At 43.7% G+C, this 24,214-nt stretch overlaps 1 protein-coding gene across 1 annotated transcript in view; it reads left to right on the top strand.

The window, feature by feature from the left end:
• fndc4a (fibronectin type III domain containing 4a) overlaps positions 1 to 21,572 on the top strand; it is a 63,145-nt gene extending 41,573 nt beyond the window's left edge. Inside the window, exons 5-7 of the mRNA XM_064991754.1 lie at positions 3,732 to 3,821; positions 8,876 to 9,009; positions 21,486 to 21,572. Of these exons, the coding sequence (XP_064847826.1) occupies positions 3,732 to 3,821; positions 8,876 to 9,009; positions 21,486 to 21,527 (266 nt within the window). The 3' untranslated portion in view covers positions 21,528 to 21,572. The remainder of the gene's footprint in view (positions 1 to 3,731; positions 3,822 to 8,875; positions 9,010 to 21,485) is intronic.
• Positions 21,573 to 24,214: the final 2,642 nt, after the last annotated feature.

Here is a 24,214-nt window from a genome sequence, read left to right as displayed (position 1 = left end):
AGTTGTGTCGGTTTGATTTGAATGTGACCTCATTCAATTAAATAGCCTCAAACTGCACTGATCCAGGCTCCTGTTGGTGCTGACTGGTTCTGACTACTTTGAACTGGTACTGACTGGTTCTGACTCGTACCGACCACGGTTCTTGTCTCTCTCATAAATGTTCATCTTTGTAGTCTTTGGATTTACCCAGGGTGTCTTGTTTACTATCTTGGTAGTGACCCGAGCTTCCCTCTCCCATATATGATCATCTTTGGCTTTACACTGGTTTTCTTCTGACTTGGTTCTGACCAGGGCTGTTGTCTGTCTTGTGTTGTCTTTCTAAGTTCTGACTGGTACTGACTGGTTCTGACTGGTACTGACTGGTTCTGACCAGGTCTGTTGTCTTTCTCTCTCTGCGGTGGAGGTTATGGATAAGTCACATAAATTCAAGACTAGACTTGTGTTTTGGTATTAACAGTGTCAGGGTGGTTTGGTATTAACAGGGTCTGGGTGGTTTGGTATTAACGGGGTCCGGGTGGTTTGGAATTAACAGTGTCTGGGTGGTTTGGAATTAACAGGGTCTGGGTGGTTTGGAATTAACCGTGTCAGGGTGGTTTGGTATTAACAGTGTCAGGGTGGTTTGGTATTAACAGGGTCAGGGTGGTTTGGAATTAACGGGGTCCGGGTGGTTTGGAATTAACAGGGTCAGGGTGGTTTGGAATTAACCGTGTCAGGGTGGTTTGGTATTAACAGTGTCAGGGTGGTTTGGTATTAACGGGGTCAGGGTGGTTTGGTATTAACGGGGTCCGGGTGGTTTGGTATTAACAGGGTCTGGGTGGTTTGGTATTAACAGTGTCAGGGTGGTTTGGTATTAACGGGGTCAGGGTGGTTTGGTATTAACGGGGTCCGGGTGGTTTGGTATTAACAGGGTCTGGGTGGTTTGGTATTAACAGGGTCAGGGTGGTTTGGTATTAACAGTGTCAGGGTGGTTTGGTATTAACGGGGTCCGGGTGGTTTGGTATTAACAGGGTCTGGGTGGTTTGGTATTAACAGGGTCTGGGTGGTTTGGTATTAACAGGGTCAGGGTGGTTTGGTATTAACAGGGTCTGGGTGGTTTGGTATTAACAGGGTCAGGGTGGTTTGGTATTAACAGGGTCAGGGTGGTTTGGTATTAACAGGGGCAGGGTGGTTTGGTATTAACAGGGTCAGGGTGGTTTGGTATTAACAGGGTCAGGGTGGTTTGGTATTAACAGGGTCAGGGTGGTTTGGTATTAACAGGGTCTGGGTGGTTTGGTATTAACAGGGTCAGGGTGGTTTGGTATTAACAGGGTCAGGGTGGTTTGGTATTAACAGGGTTTGGGTGGTTTGGAATGTGCAGGGTCTGGGTGGTTTGGTATTAACAGGGTTTGGGTGGTTTGGAATGTGCAGGGTCTGGGTGGTTTGGAATGTGCAGGGTCTGGGTGGTTTGGAATGTGCAGGGTCTGGGTGGTTTGGAATGTGCAGGGTCTGGGTGGGTTGGTATTAACAGGGTCTGGGTGGTTTGGAATGTGCAGGGTCTGGGTGGTTTGGTATTAACAGGGTCTGGGTGGTTTGGAATGTGCAGGGTCTGGGTGGTTTGGAATGTGCAGGGTCTGGGTGGTTTGGAATGTGCAGGGTCTGGGTGGTTTGGAATGTGCAGGGTCTGGGTGGTTTGGAATGTGCAGGGTCTGGGTGGTTTGGAATGTGCAGGGTCTGGGTGGTTTGGAATGTGCAGGGTCTGGTTGGTTTGGAATGTGCAGGGTCTGGGTGGTTTGGAATGTACAGGGTCTGGGTGGTTTGGAATGTGCAGGGTCTGGGTGGTTTGGAATGTGCAGGGTCTGGGTGGTTTGGAATGTGCAGGGTCTGGGTGGTTTGGAATGTGCAGGGTCTGGGTGGTTTGGAATGTGCAGGGTCTGGGTGGTTTGGAATGTGCAGGGTCTGGGTGGTTTGGAATGTGCAGGGTCTGGTTGGTTTGGAATGTGCAGGGTCTGGGTGGTTTGGAATGTACAGGGTCTGGGTGGTTTGGAATGTGCAGGGTCTGGGTGGTTTGGAATGTGCATGGTCTGGGTGGTTTGGAATGTACAGGGTCTGGGTGGTTTGGTATTAACAGGGTCAGGGTGGTTTGGTATTAACAGGGTTTGGGTGGTTTGGAATGTGCAGGGTCTGGGTGGTTTGGTATTAACAGGGTTTGGGTGGTTTGGAATGTGCAGGGTCTGGGTGGTTTGGAATGTGCAGGGTCTGGGTGGTTTGGAATGTGCAGGGTCTGGGTGGGTTGGTATTAACAGGGTCTGGGTGGTTTGGAATGTGCAGGGTCTGGGTGGTTTGGTATTAACAGGGTCTGGGTGGTTTGGAATGTGCAGGGTCTGGGTGGTTTGGAATGTGCAGGGTCTGGGTGGTTTGGAATGTGCAGGGTCTGGGTGGTTTGGAATGTGCAGGGTCTGGGTGGTTTGGAATGTGCAGGGTCTGGGTGGTTTGGAATGTGCAGGGTCTGGGTGGTTTGGAATGTGCAGGGTCTGGGTGGTTTGGAATGTGCAGGGTCTGGTTGGTTTGGAATGTGCAGGGTCTGGGTGGTTTGGAATGTACAGGGTCTGGGTGGTTTGGAATGTGCAGGGTCTGGGTGGTTTGGAATGTGCATGGTCTGGGTGGTTTGGAATGTACAGGGTCTGGGTGGTTTGGTATTAACAGGGTCAGGGTGGTTTGGTATTAACAGGGTCTGGGTGGTGTGGTATTAACAGGGTCTGGGTGGTTTGGAATGGACAGGGTCTGGGTGGTTTGGAATGGACAGGGTCTGGGTGGTTTGGAATGTACAGGGTCTGGGTGGTTTGGTATTAACAGGGTCAGGGTGGTTTGGTATTAACAGGGTCAGGGTCGTTTGTTATTAACAGGGTCTGGGTGGTTTGGAATGGACAGGGTCTGGGTGGTTTGGAATGTACAGGGTCTGGGGGGTTCGGAATGTACAGGGTCTGGGTGGTTTGGAATGGACAGGGTCTGGGTGGTTTGGAATGTACAGGGTCTAGGTGGTTTGGAATGTGCAGGGTCTGGGGGGTTTGGAATGTACAGGGTCTGGGTGGTTTGGAATGGACAGGGTCTGTGGTCTGTACAGATACAGAGGTCCCATACTCCTCTCTTCACATTGGAATTCTTATCTTCATTTTGCCAAAACATCATCATCCCTCAGTAACTTCAAGCATAGACAAGGGATCAACCTGATGAACCAAACTACCCAGTAATCCCCTAATTTTAGCACATTTTTAAATCACATTTACATAAGTATTCAGACCATTTTCTCAGTACTCCAGGTGAAACTGGTTGAGAGAATGCCAAAAGTGTGCACAGCTGTCATCAAGGCAAAGGGTGGATACTTTGAAGAATTTAAATATCTAAAATATATTTTGATTTGTTAAAAAATGTTACTACTTTATTCCATATGTTTAATTGTATCGTGTTGATGTCTTCACTATCATTCTACAATGTAGAAAATAGTTGTTTTTTTTTACTCTTGAATGAGTGGGTGTTTCCAAACTTTGACTGGTACTGTATATATACATATTATTATTCTGTATTATTCTTCTTGTTTTTGGTGTGGTTTTCATATAATCCCTTTTGGGTTTCCAGCCTCACCTGCTCACCATTTTAACAGTGCTTTTATCTGCTCTGTTTTGTCTTAGACTTGTTTTCTTTGGTGCAACAAAATATATAGAAAAAGGGTCTGTTGTCTCTGTCCGTCACTACAGATGACCCTGCAGTGGAAGGTCTGGACAAGTCACGGCAGCTCCAGACAGGAGAGGTGGTCATCATTGTGGTCGTGCTGCTCATGTGGGCAGGTAAGGAAAAGGACAGGTAAGGAAAAGGACAGGTAAGGAAAAGGACAGGACAGGTAAGGAAAAGGACAGGTAAGAAAAAGGGCAGGGCAGGTAAGGAAAAGGACAGGTAAGGAAAAGGACAGGTAAGGAAAAGGGCAGGTAAGGAAAAGGACAGGTAAGGAAAAGGACAGGTAAGGAAAAGGGCAGGGCAGGTAAGGAAAAGGGCAGGGCAGGTAAGTAAAAGGACAGGTAAGGAAAAGGACAGGTAAGGAAAAGGGCAGGGCAGGTAAGGAAAAGGACAGGTAAGGAAAAGGGCAGGTAAGGAAAAGGACAGGTAAGGAAAAGGACAGGGCAGGTAAGGAAAAGGACAGGTAAGGAAAAGGGCAGGGCAGGTAAGGAAAATGACAGGTAAGGAAAAGGACAAGTAAGGAAAAGGACAGGTAAGAAAAAGGACAGGTAAGGAAAAGGGCAGGGCAGGTAAGGAAAAGGACAGGTAAGGAAAAGGGCAGGGCAGGTAAGGAAAAGGACAGGTAAGGAAAAGGGCAGGTAAGGAAAAGGGCAGGTAAGGGAAAGGACAGGTAAGGGAAAGGGCAGGTAAGGAAAAGGGCAGGTAAGGAAAAGGACAGGTAAGGAAAAGGGCAGGGCAGGTAAGGAAAAGGACAGGTAAGAAAAAGGGCAGGGCAGGTAAGGAAAAGGACAGGTAAGGAAAAGGGCAGGTAAGGAAAAGGGCAGGTAAGGGAAAGGACAGGTAAGGGAAAGGGCAGGTAAGGGAAAGGACAGGTAAGGGAAAGGGCAGGTAAGGAAAAGGACAGGTAAGGAAAAGGGCAGGGCAGGTAAGGAAAAGGGCAGGTAAGGAAAAGGACAGGTAAGGGAAAGGGCAGGTAAGGGAAAGGACAGGTAAGGGAAAGGACAGGTAAGGGAAAGGGCAGGTAAGGAAAAGGACAGGTAAGGAAAAGGGCAGGGCAGGTAAGGAAAAGGGCAGGTAAGGAAAAGGACAGGTAAGGAAAAGGGCAGGTAAGGGAAAGGGCAGGTAAGGAAAAGGACAGGTAAGGAAAAGGGCAGGGCAGGTAAGGAAAAGGACAGGTAAGGAAAAGGGCAGGTAAGGAAAAGGGCAGGTAAGGAAAAGGACAGGTAAGGAAAAGGACAGGTAAGGAAAAGGGCAGGTAAGGAAAAGGGCAGGGCAGGTAAGGAAAAGGGCAGGTAAGGAAAAGGACAGGTAAGGGAAAGGACAGGTAAGGGAAAGGGCAGGTAAGGAAAAGGGCAGGGCAGGTAAGGAAAAGGGCAGGTAAGGAAAAGGACAGGTAAGGAAAAGGGCAGGTAAGGGAAAGGGCAGGTAAGGAAAAGGGCAGGTAAGGGAAAGGGCAGGTAAGGAAAAGGACAGGTAAGGAAAAGGGCAGGGCAGGTAAGGAAAAGGACAGGTAAGGAAAAGGGCAGGTAAGGAAAAGGGCAGGTAAGGAAAAGGACAGGTAAGGAAAAGGACAGGTAAGGAAAAGGGCAGGTAAGGAAAAGGGCAGGTAAGGAAAAGGGCATGTAAGGAAAAGGACAGGTAAGGAAAAGGACAGGGAAGTAAAAGGGCAGGTAAGGGAAAGGGCAGGTAAGGAAAAGGACAGGTAAGGAAAAGGGCAGGGCAGGTAAGGAAAAGGACAGGTAAGGAAAAGGGCAGGTAAGGAAAAGGGCAGGTAAGGAAAAGGACAGGTAAGGAAAAGGGCAGGTAAGGAAAAGGACAGGTAAGGAAAAGGACAGGTAAGGGAAAGGGCAGGTAAGGAAAAGGACAGGTAAGGAAAAGGGCAGGGCAGGTAAGGAAAAGGACAGGTAAGGAAAAGGGCAGGTAAGGAAAAGGGCAGGTAAGGAAAAGGACAGGTAAGGAAAAGGACAGGTAAGGAAAAGGGCAGGTAAGGAAAAGGACAGGTAAGGAAAAGGGCAGGTAAGGAAAAGGGCATGTAAGGAAAAGGACAGGTAAGGAAAAGGACAGGGAAGTAAAAGGACAGGTAAGGAAAAGGGCAGGTAAGGAAAAGGGCAGGGCAGGTAAGGAAAAGGGCAGGTAAGGAAAAGGACAGGTAAGGAAAAGGGCATTTACATTTTAGTCATTCAGCAGACAACTATATCTCTGTCAATCAATCAATCCATGAATCAATCAGCCAGTCGACGACAGCACTGATTTCAAGCTCATCGTTAATTTTGACAGGATCATACAAAAGCTGGGTGATATAAATCGTAAAATTATTTTCCTATCGGCTTTAAAATGAACAAGAATGGCTCAGTTTTCAAAATATCTTCTCCCCTACTGTCACGTCAAATCAACATCACACTTCTCTCTCTAGTCCCTGATGTTCAACCCCAGTAATGACTAGACATGGCCTTAAGCCTCTGAGGTCTAAGACTGAGTGAGGTGTGAGACGCAACCAGGCCTGACAGGCTGTTACACCCCAGGGACTTGCAGGAACAACCAGGCCTGACAGGCTGTTACACCCCGGGACCTGCAGGAACAACCAGGTCTGACAGGCTGTTACACCCCAGGGACCTGCAGGAACAACCAGGCCTGACAGGCTGTTACACCCCGGGACCTGCAGGAACAACCAGGCCTGACAGGCTGTTACACCCCAGGGACCTGCAGGAACAACCAGGCCTGACAGGCTGTTACACCCCAGGGACCTGCAGGAACAACCAGGCCTGACAGGCTGTTACACCCCAGGGACCTGCAGGAACAACCAGGCTGTTACACCCCAGGGACCTGCAGGAACAACCAGGCCTGACAGGCTGTTACACCCCGGGACCTGCAGGAACAACCAGGCCTGACAGGCTGTTACACCCCGGGACCTACAGGAACAACCAGGCCTGACAGGTTGTTACACCCCAGGGACCTGCAGGAACAACCAGGCTTACGGCCCAAATATCTCTCCTTCCTCATAAAGTGTGCACTTGTTCAATTATTTGAAAGGAAATGAGTGGTATAAGAAACATATGGCAGACTCCCTCTAGCCCATGCCTACACCAATCCAATGAAGAAGAAGAAGAAGAGTAATACAATTTTACCTGAGTGAGAGTGACTAACGAAATCTATGGTTGGTATTTCGACCACGATTATTAAAAATGTACATAGCTGGCTAGACTAATTTACCAATCTAAAAAATGTTAGCTGACATGGGCTAATTCAGTGGCTGAAGTTGCACCCACCTGGTGTCCCAGGTCAAAATCAGTCCCTGATTAGAGTGGAATCACCCACCTGGTGTCCCAGGTCTAAATCAGTCCCTGATTAGAGTGGAATCACCCACCTGGTGTCCCAGGTCTAAATCAGTCCCTGATTAGAGGGGAATCACCCACCTGGTGTCCCAGGTCAAAATCAGTCCCTGATTAGAGGGGAATCACCCACCTGGTGTCCCAGGTCAAAATCAGTCCCTCATTAGAGGGGAATCACCCACCTGGTGTCCCAGGTCAAAATCAGTCCCTGATTAGAGGGGAATCACCCACCTGGTGTCCCAGGTCAAAATCAGTCCCTGATTAGAGGGGAATCACCCACCTGGTGTCCCAGGTCAAAATCAGTCCCTCATTAGAGGGGAATCACCCACCTGGTGTCCCAGGTCAAAATCAGTCCCTGATTAGAGGGGAATCACCCACCTGGTGTCCCAGGTCTAAATCAGTCCCTGATTAGAGGGGAATCACCCACCTGGTGTCCCAGGTCTAAATCAGTCCCTGATTAGAGGGGAAATCACCCACCTGGTGTCCCAGGTCTAAATCAGCCCCTGGTTGGGGGGGGAGCAGTGAAACTGGCTCCAGGTCCAGATTTGTATTTGAGGGATAAACGCTATTATATATGCTGTAACATATGCACCCAGCTAACATTCTCATACAGGGAACCAAACAGGCAGATCAACCAGCTAACATTCTCATCCAGGAAACAAACAGGCGGATCACCCAGCTAACATTCTCATACAGGGAACCAAACAGGCAGATCAACCAGCTAACATTCTCATCCAGGAAACAAACAGGCAGATCACCCAGCTAACATTCTCATACAGGGAACCAAACAGGCAGATCATCCAGCTGACATTCTCATCCAGGAAACAAACAGGCAGATCACCCAGCTAACATTCTCATACAGGGAACCAAACAGGCAGATCATCCAGCTAACATTCTCATCCAGGAAACAAACAGGCAGATCACCCAGCTAATATTCTCAACCAGAGAACCAAACAGGCAGATCACCCAGCTGACATTCTCATCCAGGAAACAAACAGGCAGATCACCCAGCTAACATTCTCAACCAGAGGACCAAACAGGCAGATCACCCAACTGACATTCTCATCCAGGAAACCAAACAGGCAGATCACCCAGCTAACATTCTCATCCAGAGGACCAACGGGCCTACCAACTCCTGTTGGCCTACCAACACCTGTTGAGGGCCCAATGAACGGGCCTACCAACTCCTGTTGAGGGCCCAATGAGCGGGCCTATCAACTCCTTTTGAGGGCCTAATGTAGCTCAACGGGCTGTGTAGTTATTACAAAACAAACTTCTCTATTGCCTTTTCTATTGCCTTCTCTATTGCCTTCTCTATTGCCTTCTCTATTGCCTTATATGCAGCAGCAACCCGAACTAACCCATCCAGATGCTGCAGTTGTATTACTCTATTAAGGTCCACTCTAACAGCCAGCAAACACACGTAGGGAAAGTATACCGATGGTGCTGTATGATAACAGTGAAGACATTGACTTCGTTCCAAATGGCACCCTATTCCCTATATAATGCACTACTAGTCCTATAATGCACTACACTAGTCCTATTGGTCCTGGACAAAAGTAGTGCACTAGTAAGTATGGTGCCATTTCCTTCACAACCATTGGGTAGATATAATTATCTTCCCTGCTCAAAGATAAAGACACCATCATCGTCACCACCATCGTCACCATCATCGTCACTACCATCGTCACGCCATACCCCCCCAGGGAATGATCCACGTACCCTCTACTATGTCTCCACTACTAGTTACATGAGATGGTGGCGACAGGGCTGTGAGTGACCAATGACAATATGTTAATCCCCATCTCTCGTCTCTCTACCCCCCCCCCCCCCTGCAGCTGTCATTGCCCTGTTCTGTCGGCAGTATGACATCATCAAGGACAACGACTCTAGTACCGGCAAAGACAAGGTAAAGCCGTCGTCGTTGGCGAGCACGCCAGAACACTGCTCCGGAGGACTGCTAAGGAATAAGGTAAATAGATGAATGAATTAAGCAATTAATTAAGCAATCAATCAACAGCACAGGACTGCTACGGAGAAAGGTCGGCAAGGTCAACCAGAGGGCATTCACTCAGACCATGGGATACATTTTGTAGGTTGCGCAGTCAACTTCAGGAGGACTGCTTATGAGCAAGGTACATAGTTAATGGTCACCTTATTAGCCATTAAGTCAAGTACCCATACTGTAACGGTAAGCAATTACTCTGGTTGTAGTCATTGTAATTTACATGTACTATAGTATTTGTAATATAATTGTTCTATAGTAATTGTGATATAATTGTACTATAGTAATTGTAATATAATTGTACTATAGTATTTGTAATCTAATTGTACTATAGTAATTGTAATATAATTGTACTATAGTATTTGTAATATAATTGCAATATAATTGCACTATAGTAATTATAATATAATTTTAATATACATGTACTATAGTAATAGTAATATAATTGTACTATAGTAATAGTTATGTAATTGTACTATAGTAATAGTAATGTAATTGTACTATAGTAATAGCAATATAATTGTACTATAATAATAGTAATATAATTGTACTATAGTAATAGTTATGTAATTGTACTATAATAATAGTAATATAATTGTACTATAATAATAGTAATATAATTGTACTATAGTAATAGTAATGTAATTGTACTATAGTAATAGCAATATAATTGTACTATAATAATAGTAATATAATTGTACTATAGTAATAGTTATGTAATTGTACTATAATAATTGTAATGTAATTGTACTATAGTAATAGTAATGTAATTGTACTATAGTAATAGTAATATAATTGTACTATAATAATAGTAATATAATTGTACTATAGTAATAGTAATGTAATTGTACTATAGTGTAATAGTAATATAATTGTACTATAATAATAGTAATATAATTGTACTATAGTAATTGTACTATAGTGTAATAGTAATATAATTGTACTATAATAATAGTAATATAATTGTACTATAATAATTGTAATGTAATTGTACTATAGTGTAATAGTAATATAATTGTACTATAGTGTAATAGTAATATAATTGTACTATAATAATAGTAATATAATTGTACTATAATAATTGTAATGTAATTGTACTATAGTGTAATAGTAATATAATTCAAATCAAATCAAATCAAATTACTTTATATAGCCCTTCGTACATCAGCTGATATCTCAAAGTGCTGTACAGAAACCCAGCCTAAAACCACAAACAGCAAGCAATGCAGGTGTAGAAGCACAGCGGCTAGGAAAAACTCCCTAGAACGACCAAAACCTAGGAAGAAACCTAGAGAGGAACCAGGCTATGTGGGGTGGTCAGTCCTCTTCTGGCTGTGCCGGGTGGAGATATATATATTTATATATAAAATTGTACTATAATAATAGTAATATAATTGTACTATAGTAATTGTAATATAATTGTACTATAGTAATTGTAATGTAATTGTACTATAGTGTAATAGTAATATAATTGTAATATAATTGTACTATAATAATAGTAATATAATTGTACTATAATAATAGTAATATAATTGTACTATAGTAATAGTAATATAATTGTACTATAATAATAGTAATATAATTGTACTATAGTAATTGTAATGTAATTGTACTATAGTGTAATAGTAATATAATTGTAATGTAATTGTAGTGTAATTGCATCCACATATCACTCCACCACGTTACACTCTCACTGCTTCCACATATCACTCCACCACCTGACTGCATCCACATATCACTCCACCACCTGACTGCATCCACATATCACTCCACCACCTGACTGCATCCACATATCACTCCACCACCTGACTGCATCCACATATCACTCCACCACCTGACTGCATCCACATATGACTCCACCACCTGACTGCATCCACATATGACTCCACCACCTGACTGCATCCACATATCACTCCACCACCTGACTGCATCCACATATGACTCCACCACCTGACTGCATCCACATATCACTCCACCACCTGACTGCATCCACATATGACTCCACCACCTGACTGCATCCACATATGACTCCACCACCTGACTGCATCCACATATCACTCCACCACCTGACTGCATCCACATATGACTCCACCACCTGACTGCATCCACATATCACTCCACCACCTGACTGCATCCACATATGACTCCACCACCTGACTGCATCCACATATCACTCCACCACCTGACTGCATCCACATATGACTCCACCACCTGACTGCATCCACATATGACTCCACCACCTGACTGCATCCACATATCACTCCACCACCTGACTGCATCCACATATCACTCCACCACCTGACTGCATCCACTTATCACTCCACCACCTGACTGCATCCACATATCACTCCACCACCTGACTGCATCCACATATCACTCCACCACATTACAACCTGACTGCTTCCACGTATCACTGGGCTGAATCATAGACTCTCCACTCAGAGGCGCCCATGTCTGTTGCTGCCCTCTCTGTAACCTCTATAGTGGTGCCCATGTCTGTTGCTGCCCTCTCAGTAACCTCTATAGTGGTGTCCATGTCTGTTGCTGCCCTCTCAGTAACCTCTATAGTGGTGTCCATGTCTGTTGCTGTCCTCTCAGTAACCTCTATAGTGGTGTCCATGTCTGTTGCTGCCCTCTCAGTAACCTCTATAGTGGTGTCCATGTCTGTTGCTGCCCTCTCAGTAACCTCTATAGTGGTGTCCATGTCTGTTGCTGCCCTCTCAGTAACCTCTATAGTGGTGTCCATGTCTGTTGCTGCCCTCTCAGTAACCTCTATAGTGGTGTCCATGTCTGTTGCTGTCCTCTCAGTAACCTCTATAGTGGTGTCCATGTCTGTTGCTGCCCTCTCAGTAACCTCTATAGTGGTGTCCATGTCTGTTGCTGCCCTCTCAGTAACCTCTATAGTGGTGTCCATGTCTGTTGGTGTCCTCTCAGTAACCTCTATAGTGGTGTCCATGTCTGTTGCTGCCCTCTCAGTAACCTCTATAGTGGTGTCCATGTCTGTTGGTGTCCTCTCAGTAACCTCTATAGTGGTGTCCATGTCTGTTGCTGCCCTCTCAGTAACCTCTATAGTGGTGTCCATGTCTGTTGCTGCCCTCTCAGTAACCTCTATAGTGGTGTCCATGTCTGTTGCTGCCCTCTCAGTAACCTCTATAGTGGTGTCCATGTCTGTTGCTGTCCTCTCAGTAACCTCTATAGTGGTGTCCATGTCTGTTGCTGCCCTCTCAGTAACCTCTATAGTGGTGTCCATGTCTGTTGCTGCCCTCTCAGTAACCTCTATAGTGGTGTCCATGTCTGTTGCTGCCCTAACTATAGTGGTGTCCATGTCTGTTGCTGTCCTCTCAAACCTCTATAGTGGTGTCCATGTCTGTTGCTGCCCTCTCAGTAACCTCTATAGTGGTGTCCATGTCTGTTGCTGCCCTCTCAGTAACCTCTATAGTGGTGTCCATGTCTGTTGCTGCCCTCTCAGTAACCTCTATAGTGGTGTCCATGTCTGTTGCTGCCCTCTCAGTAACCTCTATAGTGGTGTCCATGTCTGTTGCTGCCCTCTCAGTAACCTCTATAGTGGTGTCCATGTCTGTTGGTGTCCTCTCAGTAACCTCTATAGTGGTGTCCATGTCTGTTGCTGCCCTCTCAGTAACCTCTATAGTGGTGTCCATGTCTGTTGGTGTCCTCTCAGTAACCTCTATAGTGGTGTCCATGTCTGTTGCTGCCCTCTCAGTAACCTCTATAGTGGTGTCCATGTCTGTTGCTGCCCTCTCAGTAACCTCTATAGTGGTGTCCATGTCTGTTGCTGCCCTCTCAGTAACCTCTATAGTGGTGTCCATGTCTGTTGCTGCCCTCTCAGTAACCTCTATAGTGGTGTCCATGTCTGTTGCTGTCCTCTCAGTAACCTCTATAGTGGTGTCCATGTCTGTTGCTGCCCTCTCAGTAACCTCTATAGTGGTGTCCATGTCTGTTGCTGCCCTCTCAGTAACCTCTATAGTGGTGTCCATGTCTGTTGCTGCCCTCTCAGTAACCTCTATAGTGGTGTCCATGTCTGTTGCTGTCCTCTCAGTAACCTCTATAGTGGTGTCCATGTCTGTTGCTGCCCTCTCAGTAACCTCTATAGTGGTGTCCATGTCTGTTGCTGTCCTCTCAGTAACCTCTATAGTGGTGTCCATGTCTGTTGCTGCCCTCTCAGTAACCTCTATAGTGGTGTCCATGTCTGTTGCTGTCCTCTCAGTAACCTCTATAGTGGTGTCCATGTCTGTTGCTGCCCTCTCAGTAACCTCTATAGTGGTGTCCATGTCTGTTGCTGTCCTCTCAGTAACCTCTATAGTGGTGTCCATGTCTGTTGCTGCCCTCTCAGTAACCTCTATAGTGGTGTACATGTCTGTTGCTGCCCTCTCAGTAACCTCTATAGTGGTGTCCATGTCTGTTGCTGCCCTCTCAGTAACCTCTATAGTGGTGTCCATGTCTGTTGCTGCCCTCTCAGTAACCTCTATAGTGGTGTCCATTTCAGCCTTGAAACCTAAGTATATCCCAGCACTCCATTTCAACTGTGAACTTCTCTGTGTGTGTGTGTGTGTGTTCCATTTAAAGGGAAAGATGGGATACCTAGTCAGTTGTACAACTGAATGCCTCCAACTGAAATGTGTATTCCGCATTTAACCCAAACTCTCCGAATCAGAGGTGCTGCGGGGGGAGTGGCTGCCATATTCGACATCCACGTCTTTGGCGCCCGGGGAACAGTGGGTTAACTGCTTTGCTCTCAGGGGGCCAGAACGAACGATTTTTTCCTTTGTCAGCTCGGGGATTCGATCCAGCAACCACTAGCTCCAACCACTAGTTTACCTGTGACCTTCTCTGTGAAAGATTCCCCTGTCGTCTAACAACCCCAGTGACATACCACGTTATGTTCACAGGCAGCCCCTCGTCACCATGGCAACCTGTACTGTTGAACTATAGGAATATACAGAACATCCCAATGTCACATCCCTTTCCATCTCGCAGGTGTTGTCGTCAAACTGAAAAATATAGAAAAATAGATATATATAAAAAAAAAACATACATCCTAATTTCCATATGTCAACGATGACGCCTACATTGGGTGTTAAAATGGTGGATTGTTGTAGCGGCGTCTTTATGTGGAGGGCTGCAGAAGAGAAGTGAAGCAGAAGCAGACAGTCCCTGCTATGAAAAATACATGCAACTGGGATCTGCTTGCCAAATGGGGACAGAGAGAGTGTGTGTGAGGGGTGGAACACTGAATAACACTCGGTAATGGACAACAGGTTTAGGATTTGTCCCATATGGCACCATATTCCATATATAGTGCACTATATTTGACCGGGCTATTTGGAACCATGTCCTATGAGCTCTGGTAAAAAAAAAAAAAAAACTAGTGCACTATAAAGGGAATAGATGTTTATTTTCTGCCTTTTAGGGAACATGCGAAAACCTTTGAGAGCTTGGTGGTATTGAAACCATCAGCCAGTCAATGAGAGGGGTCATCTTCATTATAATGTTCACCAACACCCAGGGTAGGGAGATATTGAAGCTCTCTCATTCCTGTTTGAAGATTCTCTGGGGTAATCCTCTTCAGTGTCCTGGCTCATCCTCCTCTTCCTCTTGTCGTTAAGAGTCTAATGGGGAAAGGGTTTATGATGGTCCGTGATGAAAGCTTTGATTAGCTTTAACCGGTAGAATTGCTGAGTTGTAACGGTTCTCGTCTGTCGAAGGAGAAGCGGACCAAAATGCAGCGTGGTGGTTATTCATGTTCTTTAATGAAAAGGAACTCGACATGAAATAACTAACAATACAAAAACAACAACCGGACCGTGAAAACCTATACAGCCTATCTGGTGACAACAAACACAGAGACAGGAACAATCACCCACGAAATACTCCAAGAATATGGCTGCCTAAATATGGTTCCCAATCAGAGACAACGATAAACACCTGCCTCTGATTGCGAACCACTCCAGGCAGCCATAGACTATGCTAGATACCCCCACTAAGCCACAAACCCAATACCTAACAAAACCCCAAGACAAAACACACCACAATAAACCCATGTCACACCCTGGCCTGACCAAATAAATAAAGACAAACACAATAAACTTCGACCAGGGCATGACATGAGTAGGATTTTTTGTTGTCACTCATTTCTTTCATGCATTTCTTATTACTATTTTAAGGGGTAAATCATAATTCTTCACCACATTGTTGAGAAAAAATATGTAAATGTTTACATTTAGTAGAATCTCTTATTCAGAGGGACTTACAAGAGCTTTTTTTGGTTAAGTGTCTTGCTCAAGAGCAGATTAATAGATTTTTTCCCCCCTAGTTAGCATGGGGATTTGAACCAGCAACTTTAACAGTTATTGGCCCAATGCTCTAACCGTAAAGTAAGCAGAGTAGTTAATGTTAGGATGAAAGTTAGGGTGACGTTTCAAAATCAGATTATAAGAAGAGAAATTGTAGAACTAGACTAGAGGAAAGTGGCTTTCGTGGCGATCGATTTCCTTCTCTCTTCTTCTCACCTAAACGATGTGGCCGGACATTTGCCTAACGATGGCGATTGATGGTGTTGAATAACTTTCTAATCTGTCAGAGACACATAGATCTGTTTGGACAGTTTGCTGAGAAAGACAAGGGCAAAAACAAAAACAACAACAGAACAGCACTAACAACAGCTGTTAACACGTACAAATTGATTACTGACAGACAATGGGGTGATGGCACATGTTTGAACGTTTCCTGTCATGTCTTGTTATGTCTGTTCCTGTCCTTTCTCTTCACTCTGTCTCTCTCTGCTGGTCTTTTTAGGTTACCTTCTCTGTCTCTCATTCTTCAGCTGTTCTACATCTCCCCTAACTAGCTCATTCACTCTTTCCCACCTGTTCTCTCTTCCCCCTCTGATTAGGTCTCTATTTCTCTCTCTGTTCCTGCTACTTTCAGTGTCTGATTCTTGTTTGTGTTTTTGATGCCAGAAGCAAGCTGTCGTCTCGTTTGCTTCCACCTTGTCCTATCCTGTCGGAGTCTGCCTGGCAGGTGCATCCTGCACTATAATAACGTTCTTTTTGTTCCATTGACAACGTTGGAAGAGGATTTATGCCATTCCTGTTTTTCATTAAAGAACTCTGTTTTCTGTTAAAACCGCTTTTGGGTCTTCACTCAAGTACATAACAGTTTCCTATTTCCAACAGAGAAATTAAATAGTAAATCATAGTAAATAGTACACTGAGTCCAGGGGAGAGTTAGATTCGCATGTTCTAATTCAATGGGGCTTTATTGGCACGGGTAACGTATTTGCATTGCCCAAAGCAAGTGAAGAAAACAAAAACAACAACAACAAAAAGCAACAAAATGAATTACACAAGACCAAGGCAACAACAACAATCAAGACATTAAAACAGTAAACATTACACACACACACACACAAAAAGTTAAGAGAATAACAACGTTTAAAACATTATATTATTAGCAGTTAAAAGATGTAGTATAACATTTAAAATGTTGCGTAAGCTACGTACAGCTGTGACAATGTGCAAATAGTAGAATGGGGGGTGGGGGTGGGGGTGGGGGGGTGCAGGATATTCCCCAATGCTGGAAAAGGGGCCTGGGTTAAAAGATTTGGAACCCACTGCTGTTGCTCATGTAATTGGAGAATCCAATGGGTTCTGGATGTCTAGAATAGCCGATTCTATGTTTTGTAAATTGGCATGCATATATAACCGATGTGAAATGGCTAGCTAGTTAGCGGTGGTGCGCGCTAATAGCATTTCAATCGGTGACGTCACACGCTCGAGACCTTGAAGTAGTGGTTCCCCTTTGCTCTGCAAGGGCCGCGGCTTTTGTGGCGCGATGGGTAACGATGCTTCGAGGATGTCTGTTGTCATTGTGTGCAGAGGGTCCCTGGTTTGGGGCGAGGAGAGGAACGGAAGTTATACTGTTACACCTATGTTTTTGCCAGTAATTTGATTCTATGTATTCTTCAATCACAGCTTTTTTCTGACCTGCTGTTCCTTCGTTTTTTTTATCAGTGCATTTCTGTACTGTTTTAGTGTTCTGGGTCTCTTCGTTTTTGGTTGGATAGGTTTCTCAATTTGTCACGACTTCCGCCGAAGTTGGCTCCCCTGCCTGTTCGGGTGGTGCTCGGCGGTAGTCGTCACCGTCCTACTAGCCACTACCGAGTCTTGGTGGTTTCAAACAACTTCCATTTAAGAATGATGGAGGCCACTGTGTTCCCTTGTAACGGCGTTCTTCGTTTGTTGAATGAGAGTCGGACCAAAATGCAGCGTGTTGGTTACTCATGTCTTTTAATGAAGAAAAAACGGAACTATACATGAAATAACTAATAAATACAAAACAACAAAACGGAATGTGAAACCTAATTACAGCCTATCTGGTGAAACTACACAGAGACAGGAACAATCACCCACGAAATACACAGTGAACCCCAGGCTACCTAAATACGGTTCCCCATCAGAGACAACAAGAATCACCTGACTGATTGAGAACCGCCTCAGGCAGCCAAACCTAAACTAAACACACCCCTAATCAACCACAATCCCAATGCCTACAAAAACCCCAATACGACAACACAATAACATAAACCCATGTCACACCCTGGCCTGACCAACTAATTAACTAAAACACAAAATACTAAGACCAAGGCGTGAAATCCCTGGTGAAACTTTAATGTTGCAGAGATTTTTTGGTACCCTTCCCCAGATCTGTGCATCGACACAATCCTGTCTCAGAGCTCTACGGCCAATTCCTTTGAACTCATGGCTTTGTTTTTGGTCTGACTTGCACTGCCAACTGTGGGGCCTTATATAGACAGGTGTGTGCCTTTCCAAACCATGTCCGATCAATTGAATTTACCACACCTGGACTCCAATCAAGTTGTAGAAACATTTCAAGGATGATCAATGGAAACAGGATGAGCCGGAGCTCAATTTTGAGTCTCATAACAAAGGGTCTGAATACTTATGTAAATAATGTATTTCTGATTTATTTATATTTTTAATACATTTGTAATACAGTTTCCCAAAACATATTTTTGCTCAGTCATTATGAGGTATTGTGTGTAGATTGATGAGGATTTAACTTAACAAAATGTGAAACAAGTCAATGCACTGTAGGTGTTTGTGGTTGTCAGGGGAGTGTCTCGCGGGGTCTTGTGTTAGGTGTTGGACCCAGTCACGGGAAATGCTTGCGTTTAACCGCCTTATGGTGGTGGAAGTCTTTTCATGGTAGCAGGGTGGAGATCACCACTCATGAGCTGTGGAAGAAGCTTTTTTCAGCCACCCTTTCCTGCTGTGTTCTGGGGGGGGGGGGTTGATTCTCCACTTGGGGTTGCTCGTCTGTGGGGCTGTTTAAGGAAGGGGTCTGGCCTTAGTTGCTTGGGTTGGGGGAATCGTCACCAAGAAAAGAGCTATTCCTGCTGTTCACCCTCTTTGATTCTGTGGAAGTCTGAAACTGTTTGGAGTTGCCCTGTACCAATACTGTTCCAGACAGGTTGACATTATTGGCTGTCTCAGAGTCCTGAGTTTCCACACATCGCTAACGCCCCTTCCCTTGACAGATGAAGTGTATTAATATAGCACTGCGCCATGCCAGGGGATGATCTGTGTGGAAGATTAAGTTGTTCTCATTTTTGTAGCAGTCAGCAAAAAAAATACTGTCTGTGGATTGTCCACGAGGAGCTTCTTTTTCTACTCTTTCCATGCCTTCTTTTTTCTTTTCGGTTTTTACATCCAAAGGGTACTGTACTGTACCTCTGCTCAGGGGGGAAGCCAGGGAACAAGGGGACCAAAGAGGCCTCTGCATTTGGGAGGCTGTGAAACTCTGCTGCCATTGTTGGACTCAAGGGCTTTCACACCTTTCACTTTGTACAAATTGAAGTTGCAGGGTATGTTTTGTCTTTGCAAGCCTGCTTTTAACTTAGCATTCAGTCTTTATTAATTAAGTCAAATATCTAGAGATTATTGTAAGGTATTTTTCTTCTTGGCTTTAGACTAAACATTACTCACTCAGTTCCAGGTTGGATGGTATTTTGGGGGATTGCACTTTCTGCTTCTTTTGCAGGTTGTTGATTTGTCAGAGAATTTGCTGGATAGTCGTGGGCAATGAGAATTCTTAGTAGGAGGAATCCTTCCAGGTAATTTTGACCAAAATCAGGTTGTAGGTTTGGAGTGGAGTTTTTGGAGTGGTTATGTTGTGGAGGGTAGTGTGCTATATATGTCCTTCTGAAAAAATCTAAGTTTATCCAACACTTAACCATAAAAAATATTGCTGAAATGTTCTTTCTCTCTCTCTTGCTCTCTCTCTCTCTCCAATTTAATTCAATGGGCTTTATTGGCATGGGAAACATATGTTTGCTTAGCCACAGTAAGTGAAATAGATAATAAACAAAAGTGAAATAAACAATATAAAATTAACAGTAAACATAGAGGATATATTTATCAGAATTCTGCATGCAGTCTCCATTTGGTGATTGTCCATTTAGTGAATTCTTGGTTGGTGCGCGGACCCCAGACCCCCTCACTCACATTCAGACCGTTTTGTTTCCCTCTGACAGTATAATCATAACCAATTAACAGCAGAGAAATTATATTTTTTCAACATGAAATTTGATTAATTTTCCTAGAGTGACCCCAACATTAGAAAAAGTGAAATATCTCCTTTTCTCATATTTCCATGAAAGCTGTACAACACCAGGGGACAAAGATTCGGTCATATACAATGAGAAATTGAGATTATGTGAGCTACTGATTGAACACAGCCTGCAGCTCCTGAAGATGAAGATCACAAGTTCATGTTTCCATGAAAAGCTGTACAACACCAAGGGACAAAGATTGTCTTAGGGTCATTTTGATCCGGCAGTATTAAAATCGTCGACACACACACACACACACACACACACACACACACACACACACACACACACACACACACACACACACACACACACATACAATGAGAAATTGAGATTATGTGAGCTACTGATTGAACACAGCCAGCAGCTCCTGAAGATGAAGATCACCATGGTTGGCACAGTCAGAAAGAACAAGCCTGAGCTTCCCCCCCTGCACTCCTCCCAACAATGGGGAGAGAGGCCTTCTCATCAACCACCACTCCTCTAGTTTCTTACCTCCCAAAGAGGAACAAGAATGTGGTCCTCCTGAGCACACTGCACAAAACGGCTGAGATCAGTGATCGTGAGGACAGGAAGCCAGCCATCATCCTGGACTACAACCACAACAAAGGAGGCGTGGACAACCTGGACAAGGTGAAAGGATCTTACAGCTGCCCGCTGGCCCCTGGTCATCTTCCATAACATCATTGGTGTGTCCTCATACAATGCCTTCGTGATATGGAACAAGATCAACCCTACCTGGATGCCTGATAAGCAGAACAAAAGGGTGTTCCTGGAGCAGCTGGAAAAGGCACTTGTAAACCCACACATTCAAAGACAGGAGCACCTCCCCGCACAGCAGCCTCTGCAGCGCTTGTGAAAGCTGTTCAGGGGGCTGACTCTTGTCCTGATCCACCCGAGGCTGCAGCTGGACCAGGCAAGAGGAGGAGATGCCAATTCTGCCCCCCAAGGAAGGACTGTAAAACAAATACTATGTGCTGCACATGTGAGAAATACATCTGCAAAGTCCATGCACACACACTTGCATACTGTCCTACATGTGCTAATTAGAGTTGATTGATTTATGTTCTTCACGTTTTGTATCTATTATCTTAATTTATTCTTAGTTATTCTTGTTGTTTATAAACCTTGTGGGTGGGGGCAATGGTTAAAAAATGGGAGAAGACTAGTATTTTGTAGTTGACGTCCTCGCTGGTACATTATATAAGAATATATATCACTATGTTACCAAAAAAGTTCAAGACTGTTATTGTTCCCCTTCAATAAAATGCATTCAAAATTACTTTCTGCACATTTCTGCTACTTTACAAGTGCTATCTCTTGCTATTTTTTTAAATTCTATTTACACCTATACAGTACCTTTATCAATAATAATAATAATAAACCTACTTTAGTAAAGAAAACAATTATGACAGGTGTGTTGTAATAAAAACGAGGGGTGTCCACTGATTAAATGCAGTCTTTCTGCTCTGTGAAGAGGGAAAACCCCAGACAGTTGGTGATGAATGACAGATGGGTTCTTCATGAACAATAGATTTGAGGTTAAAAATTAAATTAAGCTGCTTTAGTTTAGGGTTTTAGTGAAGGCGGGTCATTTCTTTTACCCTTAGGATAAGGGGAGTATACAGAATGTTAAGACGAAACAAGGGTCAAAAGATAAAGGTTTTGGCCTCTACAATGGCCCTCTTTCGAACACAAAAATAATAATTTGGTTGTGTTTATGAAGGTCTTAGGTAACGTCAGAATATTGCTCACGAAGCCTGATGTGTCTGTCTGTTTCCATCTATTGCAGTTTCATCCGTCGCTACAATCCATCAACATAATTGAGGTTTAAAGGGAAAGAATGCAGAATGCAGACGCCAATTCCAACCTTCCTCCTCCGTCGCTACGTTCTCCAACTCCTCAAACCGGCTCTCCTCCTCTCTGATGAAGACGAAACAAGTCATTAGATAAACTGCCGTCCTGAGGCATGACCGTTGATGCATGTCGGCCAAGTTAATTTAGCAAAGAACACACACACACACACACACACACACAGACTTAAGTATGATGTACATACACTATTTTAATGTTAATGCGTTATACATTAAGTATTTCAAGTGAGATACTTGGTTTGTAATTAGTACACCACGGCCATCTCTGGGACATCTGTCTCTGTCGTAGATTCAATCCGTGTTGCTGAAGATCCTCTGCTACAGCAAAAAAAATGTAAAGGCAATGTTCCTGCATTTTCACAGAGGCTGCAATGACTGTCCACTCTGCATGTGTAGGTAGGCTCAATACAGACTGAATCGAGCCCTTTGTGTTCATGTTGTAGTGTGTGATTTTTTTATAATATAAACTCGATTCCATGTTACGGATTATGTCACTTTGATTATATCCTTGGATTTGTTTTTGTTTTTTTGCATCTTAACCCCTCCCCCCCTTGTACAGTCATTTCACAATAATAACATCCCAATTGGTTTCCACTAAATACTCATACTTGGAGTAATTATCACAGGTGAAAATATTGTGATCTGAGTCCGACAGACTAATGCTAATGCTAATGCTAATGAGTACAAATGATAGAAACTAGTTCTGAACAACATGCAGTTGTAGATGAATACATACCTTATGACCACCGTCAACGCGTTATTGACGCATGTCTGTGCATATGAAGACATGTCTATATTCCACAAGATTGACTACTGGAGGGGCTCATGCCGGTCATTCATCCATAGTACAATATTTGATTTGCTCTCTATTTTACCAATACAAAATATGCAACAACAGAAATTATTGCAATACCGGGAAAGTAGAATATTATACATTTTTATATTGTCATTTGATCATCCTTCCTTTAAATTAGGACTTGTTTGTTTGGATGTTTTGACACTTGTAAATATCCTGACAGTGTGTTTTATCTGAAATATTGAACAATAAAGTTTATTTCAAATTCAAACGGAATTTCTGCTGCCCAGACTGATTATGATGTAACAGGTGAAATGACCCATATTGAAATTGTTTCACACGGGTCTATCACGGGAGAAATCAACATCTTGACCATTAGGACATTGTCTCTTAGCCCCGAGGGTCAACACTCATTCTGACGTCGCTGGCGGGTCTACCATCTAGCCGTCCCGTGACCATGTACTAAAACAGATCATAGTTTTTTCCATATTGTCTTCTATGTTCACCAATAGGACGATGGTGATGAAAGTTGCTCATTAACCCTCCTGCTGCGTTCCGGGTCGAATTGGACCGATTTTTCTCTCTCTGAAAAATGTAGTTCATTTAATTTGATTGTCGTAAGGTTCCATGACTTTGTCCACACAGGGCTTCTGAACATACAAAATACATTTTGATGATTTTTTCATTAAATTATTTAACTTTTGTACACCTGTGGTTTTCCCGGTCAAAAATGACCGGTCACTAGAAGTGAATGTGTGAGACTACAATTAGTGTATAAAATTGAGTTCAGGCACATGCCCATTCATCAGATGGACACACCTCTTCTCCCAGACCCCCACATGCATGTGCCTGAACACACACACACCTCACTCCCCTTCTTGGCTTCCATGGCAACCCCCACGAGAACCTTTCCCCAATAGAATCTTTCCCCCACGGGAACCACACCTGTTGGCATTCTCACAAACAATCGCAACATTGTTTCAATAATATGTAGAACCTTTCTCGCAGCTCTGGTATATAAAGCTTTTCTGAGGCCTTGCTCACAATTCATTCTGTGGCAGCACAATGACCAAACGATATACTGTATGTGAGACTCTTGATCCTATCTTTGATCATGACACTGGTGAGGAGGAGAGTCCTTGTTAAACTTTGACACAAAGTAGTCTGTGATAAATAGCACAATATGTTTCATCTGAGTATTTGTTATAGTCAAAATAATCCATACATTCTGCTTTTTTTTAACTAAAAAAAAACAAGTTGAGCTCAGGTCAATGAGGCCTACAGGCCATAAGTAGCAAATAGAAGATCAAAACTTGTAATGTTCACAAGAACTTAAGTTGATAAAAAGATCTAACACAACATTAGGCGATAGCATATGTATTATTATGGATTTATAAATCAGGTATAATAGGGAAGTCATTTTGGACCGGGAACACAGAATTAATTAACATTAATTAACGAACACAACAGGATGGTTAAACTAAAGTTAACATCATATTCTTATATGTTCGTGCTAATGAATAATGTCAAATGATGACATCGTCTCGCGTTATGTCTGCGTTACAATTTCTGGTCAACCTATTTTCTCTTGCCATCATTAATTATGTTTACACCAGAATTATCAAAGATACATTTACAAACTGCTGTGGAAGATAGTTTATGAAAGAAGATTCAACATCCAAATATGAACTGTAATTACATCAGAATATGAACTGTAATTACATCAAAATATGAACTGTAATTACATCCAAATATGAACTGTAATTACATCCAAATATGAACTGTAATTACATCCAAATATGAACTGTAATTACATCCAAATATGAACTGTAATTACATCCAAATATGAAC

The sequence above is a fragment of the Oncorhynchus masou genome, chromosome 16 (genome assembly GCF_036934945.1).
Source record: "Oncorhynchus masou masou isolate Uvic2021 chromosome 16, UVic_Omas_1.1, whole genome shotgun sequence".
In the NCBI taxonomy this organism is placed as follows: Eukaryota; Metazoa; Chordata; class Actinopteri; order Salmoniformes; family Salmonidae; genus Oncorhynchus; species Oncorhynchus masou.
This window is presented reverse-complemented; position numbering and strand designations above follow the sequence as displayed.